The sequence below is a fragment of the Panthera uncia genome, chromosome D2 (assembly GCF_023721935.1).
Source record: "Panthera uncia isolate 11264 chromosome D2, Puncia_PCG_1.0, whole genome shotgun sequence".
Classification (NCBI taxonomy): Eukaryota; Metazoa; Chordata; class Mammalia; order Carnivora; family Felidae; genus Panthera; species Panthera uncia.
Window position 1 is genome coordinate 11,795,132 of NC_064818.1, and position 12,239 is coordinate 11,807,370.

General features: G+C 50.5%; 1 protein-coding gene and 1 long non-coding RNA gene across 11 annotated transcripts in view; one reads left to right on the forward strand and one right to left on the reverse strand.

Moving 5' to 3' along the window:
• Positions 1 to 12,239, reverse strand: part of LGALS8 (galectin 8) — a 34,373-nt gene that overhangs the window by 7,412 nt on the left and 14,722 nt on the right. For 7 of the 10 annotated variants that reach the window (XM_049646109.1, XM_049646118.1, XM_049646115.1 and 4 more), the window contains 3 exons: positions 9,304 to 9,437; positions 1,346 to 1,434; positions 456 to 666 (listed from right to left, as the gene is read on the reverse strand). In XM_049646109.1, coding sequence (XP_049502066.1) covers positions 456 to 666; positions 1,346 to 1,434; positions 9,304 to 9,348 — 345 coding nt within the window. In that variant the 5' untranslated portion in view covers positions 9,349 to 9,437. Of the gene's footprint in view, positions 1 to 455; positions 667 to 1,345; positions 1,435 to 9,303; positions 9,438 to 10,946; positions 10,968 to 12,239 lie in introns of those variants that run through there. The other 3 variants (XM_049646114.1, XM_049646111.1, XM_049646116.1) reach the window with 3 other exon arrangements.
• On the forward strand, positions 3,578 to 5,825 carry LOC125933236 (uncharacterized). The gene is made up of 2 exons (XR_007460899.1): positions 3,578 to 4,214; positions 5,383 to 5,825. It is a non-coding gene; the product is annotated as an uncharacterized LOC125933236 (long non-coding RNA).

Here is a 12,239-nt window from a genome sequence, read left to right on the forward strand (position 1 = left end):
CGCACTACGAGCACTGTGTCTAGACCGCTCGATGAAGCCAGCGGTGGCACTTCTAAGAACTCTGGATCTAGAATCTCACGATCCTGAAGGACTTGCGGCAGGATTCCCCGTCGATGTTAGTTCCAGATTCCCAACCCCCTCCCCGGGTGACGGTGACCACAGTTTACTCTCCCACAATTGATACAGCTCTGCGCCAATTCAGAAGTAAGCTCGGCTGTGCAGCAGAAATGCCACACAAAGAGGTCTGGAGGCCCCGGCCCCACAATTCCGGATGCCACGAGGCGCAGGCAGAAGCTGCGTCCCAGCCCACACTTAGGTACCCGCCGCGCCCCTACTTCAGGGCAAAACGATAAAGCCACTCTTTCTCTTGACTTAAGTAACGTAAGGGCGGGTTCGCCAACGCGCAAGCCTGCCTTGGGTGCCGCTTCTCATTACCTTCATTCTCCCAAACCCACCTGGAATTTGTCTTTCAACACCATAATCACAATTTCAAAAGATTTTTCTTTTTTGAAAGGAGTGTCGTAGGTGATCTCCTCCCATCCCCATTTTTCATTTTTCAGAGTATTGCAGACGATGCAGTCGGACCACTTGAAGCGTGGATTGAAATGAAAGGCCACGTCGGCGCGGGGCTTCACGCTGCTGCCGCACTGCAGATCCACCTGGAACCTGCGGGAGTGAGGAGGAGTGAGGAGGGAGGGTCGCGGGCAGCCAGGGGGCGGGCTGCAGGTGGAGGCCCGGCGAGCTGAGTGACCCGCGACTCACCCCCGCGCACCCACCCAGCTACCCAGAACATGGAAGCGAGGGCCGGGTTTCTAGCTGCCGCGAGCCAGGAGAAACAGGAAGGACCTCGCCCTGGGGACAGGAGAACGGTGACCCCGAAGCCTGCTTCTCTAGATGACGGAGTCACCTGGAAATGTCTGGGCTTTCTCCTTCAGACTTCACTTTCACTTATTTAAACCACTGTTACCCGGGCATCAGCCACAGAGAGCTGGCCCGGCCCCGATGCCGCCTAGTCCGCAGTTTGTGCCCAAAGCGAGCATCAGACAAAACAGCCCGAAATCGATCTTCAGAGATGCCGTGGGGGTGTCAGACGGCAACCAGACCTCGTCCCTGGCGTCTGACCACAGTCCCTGTCATTAACCGTGTATCTGATCATATTCCAACCACACTTCGAACAATAAAATGAAAAACTCAAGTTTTTTGATCTCGGTCTTCATTCCAGTCTCCTCGGCACCTTGGCCTCAAGAGTATCAAAATGGTCTCCCCCGCATCAGTTTCTGTGGTTGTTCCACAGTCACGAGAAGACAGCTTAGTCACCTCCTCCATCTCACACCATGGTTTTTACCTGTCCGAATCACAAGGAACATGCCCACGTATCACAATCAAAGTTCCAGGCTCCAACTGCTCAGGAATCGTCCCGACATAGGGGATTACCTAGAAAAATGATTGTAACAAATGTACGTTTACATAAACAAAACGGGAAGACTACATTTTGAGAGTCTGCATACAAATCTGCTCAGAATCTAGCATTTTCCAGATCACTGCTGAAACAGCCGAGATAGTGACAATATCTATACACCTGAGTTCTGTGGGAAAAGACACAGCTGAAAGTTCACAGAACATTTTATTTGGCCGGGGGCTTTGTGAAATAAGATACTTAATAGGACAATTATGATCTAGAAAAAACAACGTGCTGGAAGTCAGGTCCCCTCCCCCTCCCCTTTTCCTAACATTCCATGGATGATCCCGACGGCAGGACGAGACCACACCAGGTCCCGTGCCCACACTGATGGAGACCGGGACACTCACCGGCCCGCTTGTAGAGGGGCACCAGGTGAGCCCCTCCCCCACACCTGGGATGGGGGTGTCTAATCCCTGCCAGGCCTCCCGCCCACAGCTCACCGGCCCTGCTGGAAACCAGAACCACGAGAACTCAGGGATGACCCTGGGGGCCTGTGGCCTCTCCGGACGCAGCAGCCCCCCCCCCCACCCCCCAGCGGCCTGACCCGGTCCCGGCCACGGGCTTGGGTTCGACACGGTATCCGTGTCTCCTCTTGCCCCCTCATCACCCGGAGCCCCACCTCTTTGTCTGGGGCCGGACACACCATCAGATCTTGTCGCTCCCCTTCCGCAGGGGTGACAGGCTCCCCGTCCACTGGCTGCGTCTGCGGCATCACAACCCCCACCCTCTTCCACTCGGGAACGTCGGAGCAAGCCAAGCCGGCCAGACCCCATCATACCTCCCGCCAAGCTCCCCCGAGTTGTGACACGCATGCTAAAACCTCTCCTAGGTAGCCGGTCGCCAAGAGCTGAGGCCTAAAACAAGAGCGGGCACATCCAAGTGGTTGCGGATTGGTGGCTCCTAAGCTGAAATTCTCGCCTCAAGCGCGGTCTCCTCCGTGGAGCCCTTTCCCGACCCTGGGCCGTGGCACCGAACACCCCGCCCGGCCCGTGAGCTGCACGGGGCGGGCCGGCTCCTTTACACCCCCAGGACCGAGGTCAGACGAACGCGCTCCCACCGGCCCGGTGCCGGGGTTCTGGCAGCCCCACACGCAGGACGAGCGGCGCGGGTCGTGGCCTTAACCGACGAGCAGAGATGAACGACAACCGGAAGTAACCGAGGCCGGCGAGCATCTGGCATCACGGCAGACGCAGCGGGCAGGGCGGCTGAGGCGAGCGGCGCCCGTCACGCCCAAGAACACCCCCCAGATGCGCACGGTGTGGCCGCAGCCGCCCGTCCAAGCCGTGGGTTTTGTGCAGAGAACGTGGAAGGCACTCCGCTCGCACAACTGATCTTCCCGGCCGCGGCGGATTCCCTTCCACGGCGTTAAGTCTCTTAATAAACTGAGACCTGCTTTTGTAGCTTCAGGTCTTACGCCTGTTCAAATTCTATTGATGCAGAATGTTTAATAATGCAAAAATGTTAGGGATAATATTAAGTGAGAACAGAGCCTACAAAACTACACACGGTTTGATCCCAACTAAGTTAATAATAAACATTAAAAAAAGAAATAAGCCAAAATGTTAATAGTTTTCTTGAGGGACGGGATTGTGTTTTTCATCCTGTATTTTTATATTTTCCCGAAAACAAGCGTTTATATTTTTATAACCGCAAGTTTTTGTTGCATAATTTTAGGGTTGGAAAGGGCTTTCTGAGACCAATAATCTATTCCCATCACTGCTAGTAAGTTCTTCGCAATCGTTACTCAGTTGTTCCAGTCTAGGAAACAACAGCGCTGAACATTTTAGTCCCTTGCTGTGTTCGGCATCTGGACGAACGCTTTCTGCTCGGGAGAGCACCCTAAATGACGTAACTCTCGGCGGACTTGGGCCACGTAACACAAAATGCCCTGCAGCCCACAGCCTCAACTCAAAACTGCTCCTCTGAAAAGCGAGAGGGGCGTGATTTTGTAGGCAACCTCAAGCTTTGATGCTTCGCAAATAATTCATGTGGAAAAAAATTAAAACACGGTTACGATGGCTCCGGAGACGATACCAGAAGCTTAAGCCCCACTCGTTGAGTTTAGTGTTTTCTCCCAGAACTTCCTGACTCATCCCGCTTCGCCTGTTTCAGGGTTACTTATTCAGTGTCGCTCCACACGACGGTCGTGGGTGGACTCCAGCTAGAAAGACGCACGACGGCCCATCCGTGAGGCGCTCCTAGAACAGCCGGGAAGAAGTCAGACACCCGCGGAAGGAGAAGCAGAGGAGAAACATGACCCTCTGGCCGTTCAGAACCACAGTCTCCTTCCACGACTGGAAGAGCCTCTCCACCTGCGAACATTCGGCCCCACCCAGACTGCAGCGAGCGGCCAGGGTGTACGACGAAACCCGGTCACTCAGTAGCCCCGCCTCAGACTCCAAGTTGGAGCCAGGGCCCAGAAGCCGCCATCGGGCGGCGTTCGCCCCGCCAGCGGGCAGCGGCCACGCGCAGGCGCAGCCGAGGCGCTGGCGGTGTTGCCGGTACCACCCGTGTCCAGGGGTGGCGCCAGAGGTCTCGGCGGAAACACTTCAGGCGGGACTTTGGACGTGGTCCGTGACCAGGCCTCGCCAAGTCCGGTTCTTCAAACCTACCAGCGATCCGGAGAACCACGCGGTCTCATTTGATACATCTTAGTTTAGCAATTAATACATTAATCATCTCTGCTTAGAGGCTGGCTTTTATGCTCGCAACTACAAACCACGACTGACTCAAGGGCTTAAAATATGGGGTGGTAAGCCAGTGCCAAATCAGTGCTTCAGAAAAGTGTATAAAGAGTTCCGAGCTGCCCAGAGACACTTTATGGTGGAGGTGTGATTTGAGCTGGGAGCTTAGGAGGGGAAAGCCAGTTCGGGTAGAAATGTCCATTTACGAAAGCAGAGAGGCAGGAAAAGATAAAACATGTCTGCTAGAGAGTAAGCAGCAAGGGAGCAGTGCCAGACAGGCAGGGTCAGATTTTAGAGAGATACAACGAGGGAGGGGTACCTGTGTGGCTCAACTGCTTAAGCGTGCGTGGGACTCTTAATTTCCGCTCAGGTCATGATCTCCCGGTTCGTGGGCTCGAGCCCCGCCCCAGGCTCTGCGCTGACAGTGGTGGAACCTGCTTGGGATCCTCCCTCTCTCTCTCTCTCTCTCTCTCTCTCTCTCTGCCCCTCCCCCACTCACACTCTCTCTCTAAACAAACATGAAAACAATTTTTTTAAACATGTTAAAAACAAAAAGGATGATATAATGAAAATGGGGTTTAGGAACAACAGTCCAGGGGGGTAAAAATGTGCCGGAGGGCAGGGGTTATCTGGGAGACTGGCTACTTGCAGGAAGCCTGGCATAAGGAGAAAATATAATCCAGGCTGATGGCAGCAGACACTGCGGGCGGGGAGAGGAAGAGCGAGGTACGAGAAATATTTCAAAGGAAACCATCTATATCGGGCCACCAACTAAAATGGTGAAACTGGGGAGGAAACAGATTCAGAAGGATGATGAGGAGTTTAGTTCTGAACGCTTCCCGTGCGACGGCTCAGCAGGACATCTAAGAGCGAGCCTGTATGACTGAACAGAGTGGGAGATTCAGCACAAGTTAAGTGAAGGGCCAGAACTCATGCTCTAAAGTCAGAGCAGAGGTGATTATGAAAGATATCCAGGTAGATAAACTGAGAGGAAGGAAAAGTCAGGGGCAAAGCCTCGATGGGTTTGTAAAGCGAGGGAGTGTGCAGAAAAGGGAACAAAGCAGAACTGACTGCTGTCCTTGAAAGGTGGCCTCCTTACGGGGTTGGCCCTTGGCTGGTGTCTAGGAACTTGGATTTGGGGACAGCACCCACCACCCACACGGAAAAGGGTGGTCTCCTGTTCGCCAACTGTGTGCAAACAATCCAGTTTATGCTAAAAACCTGCTCTCCTTCCAGGAGTCTGGAATTTCGGTACGTGCTAGGCAGAAGCAGTCCGCGAGACCGGCCCCAGATACGATCTCCCGGCAGTGACTCTCTGATGAGCTTCCCCGGTAGGCGACGTTTCACATGCACCGTGACAGCTTGCTGCTGGGGGATTCAAGTCCATCTTGGGTGACTCCACTGAGAGAGGCCCATGGGACCTTGCGCCTGGTCCCCCTTAGACTTTGCCCCAGGTGCCTCTCCCTTTATGACTTTGCTATCACTTCACTATAGTAAATCACAGCCGTGAGCAGGACTGTGCCAGTGAATCATCACAATGGGGTGTGTGTCGGAGACCTTGATGCAGCCAATGAGAGAGAAAGGAGAGAACGATCGATCGGTCAGGCTGGACACTCATATCAGGGAAGTCCTTTCGATACGGGAAGACTGTCAACATCTCGGACACGGCAAAATAAGGAAGATTAAAAAAAGATAATGAAATGGCAATCATATCTTTTGGCCCAGTGATTCCGCTTTTACAGATTTATCCTACGAAATACTGGCACGTATGCTTAAAGACGCATATACTGGATGTACATCACAGCACTAGATACAATCACAAAAGGAAACAGTCCCTTAATGGAAACTGGTTAAAGGAGTTATAGTATATCCATACAGTGGCCCATTTATGCAGCCATGAAAATAAGTGAGAAGCTATAAGTGTGCCAGTCTCTCCAAAATGTATCAAATGGAAAAAAGCCGCATACACAACAGTTTATATACAGGCATACCTCGGAGATATTGTGGGTTCAGTTTCTAAACCGCTTCAATAAAGTGAACACTGCAATAAAGCTATTCAGATAAATTTTTTGGTTTCCCAGTGCATAAAAAAGTTGTTTCGGGGTATCTAGGTGGCTCAGTCAGTTAAGCGTCTTTTGATTTCAGCTTGTGTCATGTTCTTGCAGTTCGTGGGTTCGAGCCCCACATCGGGCTCTGAGCTGACTGCACAGAGTCTGCTTGGGATTCTCTCTCTCATCTCCCTGCCCCTCCCCTGCTTGTGCATGCTCGCTCTCTCTCAAAATAAACTTAAAAAAAAAAGTTACGGTTACATTATACTGCAGTCTATTAAGTGTGCGATAGCATTGTATCTTTAAAAAAGTGCATTCCTTAACTTAAAAATATTGCTAAAAAAAGCAAACCATCATCTGAGCTTTCAGGAAGCTGTAATCACCGATCGCCATAACAAATATGATAATAATGAAAAAGTCTGAAATATTGCCAGAATCTCCAAACTGTGACACAGAGACATGAAGAGAGCAAAAGAGAGCAAATGCTGTTGGAAAAGCGGGCTGCCACGAGCCCTCGCTCTGTGCGAAGCACTCGGTAAAACGGGGGATCCTACTGTACGACCCAGATGCGGAAGCAAACAGGATCTACGAAGTGATACACACAACGCGCACGCTCGGACACTCACGTGTGTTCTCGGGAAGGATCTACAAAACCTGCTGAATGTGACTGCCCTCAGGGAGGGGAACTGAGCACAGGGTACATGGCAATTTTATGTGTTCGTGAAACCCTCAAATACTCTTTGAATTCTTACAAATGATTTACACATACTCTCTTCAGATTTTAAAAACAATGATGATAAAGGAAAAGCCACTGAGGTTTGACACAAATGAAATGAAATTCTGAACGCAGCTTCTGTTCAAACTATGCGGGGCTTGGCGGCACGGGAACAGCAGAAGTGAAACAGCAGAAAGACACGGACAGAAACGGAAACAAACCCGAGAGAGGGGAGCTGATCCAGGGAGGAAGACACGACTTTGGTTCTGAACTAAGTCTAAGAAGCGGGAGCCTCAGGTAAAAGGCCGGAACAATTTATACACTGTGTACACGCTCAAAAGGTCTGACGATGATCAGGAAAGACACAAAGAGAAAGCAAAAGACACGACTAGCGAAGACAAGAAAGAAATTAAGAAAGAGTTGAAAAAAATTTAAGAAAGAGTGAAAAAACAACAAAAACGAAAACCAGAGGGCAGAGCTGTGGTGAGGACATCAAGTCCGCAGAGACAGACGCTGACGCTCTCAGGACCGGGACCAGCAAGGGAAGAACAAGGGAACAGAGGCTGGAAGGGACCTCGGAGGTTAAAAGATTTTACGGTTTTGTTTTAAGGTCAAGTGGTAAGGGACAAAGGATGTCGGGTCAAATGGTAAGGGACAAAGGAGAAAAAGATAATGTGGAAGCGAGCTTCCGAAGGAGAGCGGAATGGTGAGCTTTTGAGCGCCAGGTGGAATGAATGGTTACAAGCGGCCTATTAACTCACAACAGCCAATCTGAGCCGCTGCTAAAATTCCTGAGATTTTAAGGTAATCAGCTGCGATACTGCACAAGCTAGCCTTCGAAAACACTACTTTCTTGCGTTACGGTTATTTTGTTAGTGATCAGTCAAAACCCTGAGGGAGAGCTGGAGCCGAGTGTGCGTGCTCGGCGCTGCGAGTATTTTAAGAAGTGAAATTTAAAGACAGGGCTCAATGTCAGTTTTGCTATTAAGTTCAATCTTTCTACCTCCATCCTTTTCTGCTTTGAGAAGAGACCATACATATACATATATACACGTACATAGGCCATCTGCCAAAATTATCTGCTCTGGGACACTGTCACCACGAACCATGCTCAGAACGGCAGCAAGGCCTTCTGGGAGCCCTGGCTGCATTTCCTGCCCTGGGGCAGCACCACGTCCCCAGGCCCTTCCTCAGGAAATGAACCTTCCTCAGGAAGATGCGCGCGCACGTTAACCCGCAAAACTGCTTTCGGGGTAACGTTCACAGAAGTCATCTTACTGAAGCGCAGAACTGAGGAGTGTGACCTGACCATCCCTCCCCCTCCAGGCCGGAGCCAACACGGTACTTCAGTCACCCTTGACAGGCAGCATTTTTTTTTTTTTTAATCTTTGCAGAAAGTCAGTCTACAACCTTGAGATGTTTTGAACTCTGGGATCCAGAAAAGCATTTTAAATGTCTCACTGACTTCAAATTCAGTCAGTCTTCCTTTCGAAGCCAGTACTATTTAAGGCTATTTCTTCTAAAACTGAGTTTTGCTTGATGTGGCGATGGTACCTCATTCTGCACAATGACGTCAAAGCTTAGGTTAAGAAAAAGAGTTACAACTACAAAGTGAATAACAAGAAAATGAGACCGGGTCAGGGTCATGCTTCGGGGACCCTCCCCGTCCCTCTCTTGCCCGCGAGTCTCTGGGGACGGGGGGTTATTTAAAAAAAAAAAAAAAAAAAAAAAGTAACTCTATCTTAGACCTAAATTCAGGATCCAGCTTCATATATGTGGAAACTAGACATTTCTAAAGACTCTTAATCACCACGTAAAACTAAAACCCATTCATTATTTCCAAGGACGTACACTGAAAGTTCCAGCAACTGCAGTCCCTGGGGCCCTTGAACCACAAGACTCTCATTCTTCTCTTTCTCCGTCTTGCCACTAGCTTTTGGCCTTTTCCCTGCTCAAGTACGAAGCAGTATTTGAAAGGCAAGGGAAAAGCTGAGACATTTACTTCTCATGACCAGGGTCTAATTAAGAAAGAAAATTAAAAACTTTTAGAGCAATGAATCCATTTTCCTTTAAAATATTGTCTCGTGATGATCCTCCCAGCACCAAAGTCAGCTTCCCTCCACCAGACCCCATGCTCTCCCTTCAGAACACGTTCTCACCACCCTGTACGGTCACTGTGACTTTGTCCTCCACCAGACCGAGCTCCGAGGGCCGTATCTGTTTTTCGGTCAGCAACCGGCACAGTCCCTCTCACACAGTGGGTACTTTCCATACACGTTCACTGAATTTGATGGTCTCCCCCCGCCCCCCCCCCAGGAATAGATAATTACTATCCAATTGGATTTGCTCTACATCCTGCCACAGATAAAAAGTGATTTCATAGGAATCAGTTACCGGGTTATAGGTGACATTCTGCAGGTTGTTTAGGGACAACATCATTCTTTTCCACCTTATCGTTGATTGAGGTCTCTATTCTACGTATGATCGAAGGTTTTAAGACTTCTCAGATTGAATCGGAGGCACCTGTCCTGTGTAAAATCAAAACAGAGGGAAAGAAAAATTAGCATGCATCATTTTTCTTCATATCGTAACTGACTCCAAGTTTAAGTTATATTAGTTACCAAATAACAGGTTGCTATTACCATCAACGATCTGACCCCCAGATCAGATCAGGGAAGTACCTTCCCTCGTGTACTTACACGCCAAACAATTTGGGATTATCAGCAGGAAACAGGAAACAGTGACTTAAAATATACATTAGTAGAGGAGAGGGCTCAAAATGGCCACACGGGAAGATCCTGAGCTCACCCCCTCCCACGGACACAGCGACTCTACTGCTACACATGGACTACCTCCTTTTGAAGGGGGCCTGGGATCTGGATGAACAGAGCCTCCTCCGCAAGAAGAGGCAGAGATACAGCCTCACGAATGGAAAAACCACACCCCAGGCAACGGCATTCCACAGTCCAGACAGATCTCAAAGGCACGGAAATTCTCCCAGAGGAGTCAGAGATTCAAGCTCGCATCAGGCACCCCAACCCTTCCATCCTGCACAGATGGCCCGGCCCCCAAAACAGCTGGCTTTCAGAACCAACAGGGAATCACCCATGAAAACTACAGAGAGGACTACAGGGGAAGGAAAACCCATTCTTGAAGGGCCTGTGTGAAGACTCCCTCGGCCCAGAAACCAGTACAAAAATACCAGACCAAAAAACACACAGACCAGAGGTGAAGGAGACCCACTTATTAACCTTGGAGCATCTGCGAGAGAAGCTAGGACAGCTGGGCCCTCTCCCGGGGAACCGAGACACCGTCGGCAGTCATTTTGCTCTCTCATTCTGCCATGCTGATCCTGGTGGACGCCATTTTGGAATCCGCTTTCTAGACTGCTCATGTCAGGGGGTGCACACTGCTGAGAGCCCCACGTAACCTTATGTCTCAGCGTGGCCTTGCTGCCAACAGGACAGTGACCCTGCCCAGCAGAGCAACCTGAAGCGGTTCAGGCAGGCCCAACAGCCAGCGGGGCAGGAGGCCGCCCTGCCCACCAGAGCACGTACACAGTCGTAGCCCTGCCGCAGGGGAGAAGCCTGGAGCAGCTGGCTCTGGTGGCCAAGGGGGAGCGCGTGTCTGTGCCCCATAGGACATCCACATAAAGCCGCTCCTTCAAGAACAAGAAGACCAGGAGACAGAGCTGAACTACCTCATACATACAAACACAGAGTGAGGCAAAACGAGACGGAACAGTATGTTCCAAACACAAGAACAAGACAAAACTTCAGAAAAAGAATGAAACAAAACAAAACAATGTACCCAATAAAGAGTTCAAAGTCATGGTCGAAAAGATGCTTACTGAACCGGGGAGAAGAGCGAATGAACAGTGAGAACATCAGCCAGGGGAAAATGCAAGAAATTACCAAAAAAACCAGAAAGGAATCTAAACATAACATGAAAGAAAGTCATAAAGTCACAGGAGAAGAGAGCAAGAGAACTGTAAAATCAACCAGAAAACCATCAACAAAATGGCAATAAATACATACCCGTCAATAATTACTTTAAAAAAGTAAATGGACTAAATGCTCATCAAAAGGCTTAGGATGGCTGAATGGATTTCAAAACAAAACACGAAAACAAAAACACGCAAGGTAGAGGACTGTGGGAAGACGGTGGAGTAGGAGGACCCTAAGTTCACGGTGTTCCCAGATAACATTCATATCAGCATAAAACAGAAAATGGCCCAAAGGCAGAACAAACTCCGCAACTAAATGAAGAAAAAAGACCACACAGAAGAGGGAAGGAAGGGTGGAGACACAGTGGAAAGCTAAACACACAGTCCAGGAGGGAGGAACCCACAGGTGCAGAGAAGGGAAACGGACTATCACACCAAGAAGACCCCACAGGGAAGACAAATCCCCGTAACATCTGGCTTTGAAAACCGGAGGGGCTAGATTTTGTGAGTTCATGCAACCAGTGGGATTTAAACCTGGAATTTTAAAAATCAGTGGGCTCAGCTATGGGAAAGCCGGGAGGGAGAGAAGCCGAATCCTTGACCTTAAAGAAATGGCTCAACAAACAGCCCAGAGATACTGCCTAGATAAGCAGCAATTTGAAAAATGCCTGAGGCACACGGGAGATGTATTCACTCATCTCCGAGCACATCCAGCAGGAACAGAGATCAACAGGGTACTGCTCCAGGAGCAAAGACCCTGGTGAGCACTATTTCCCTCTCCCCACCCTGCATAAACACACAGCCACCCGTGGGAGCCAAAGCTGTGCTGACATTCACCACCTGAGTTGCTTCCACTGCTTCAGGAATCTGCCCCTCCTAGCCAGGCCTGCCTCATTCTGCTTCAGGACCTCTCCTGCGAGAAAACCAGCAGCAGGCAAACCTTGCTAACGCCACTGCCCCACCGCACCCCTCTAGCCCCCATGTTGGGGGTCCACGCCCTCCGATACGCTCTGGGCTGGAGCCCATTCAAACCAGGGCCACAGGCCTGGCCATGTGCAAGCAGCCCCGACCGGGGCCAGCACCACTCCAAAGTGACTCCCGCCCTGGGGAGAGGGGACGATAACCACACACACCAGTCTGACTGTGGACCCAGCAGTGGGCTGGGGGCAGACACCTGCTCTGACTGCACACCCCACCCACCAACTAAAGCTTCTCAGGGAACAACGCAGACGGCTCGCCCTGAAGTTCGGAGCTACTGCATCTCTGGCAAATGCCTGCTCTGACTCAACTCAAGCCCAAGGCAGCCCGAGACTGGTCCACTAACACCACAGGGACCAGACGCTGTCCGCAGCCGGCAAAGACAGCCACTGCAAATGAATGGGCT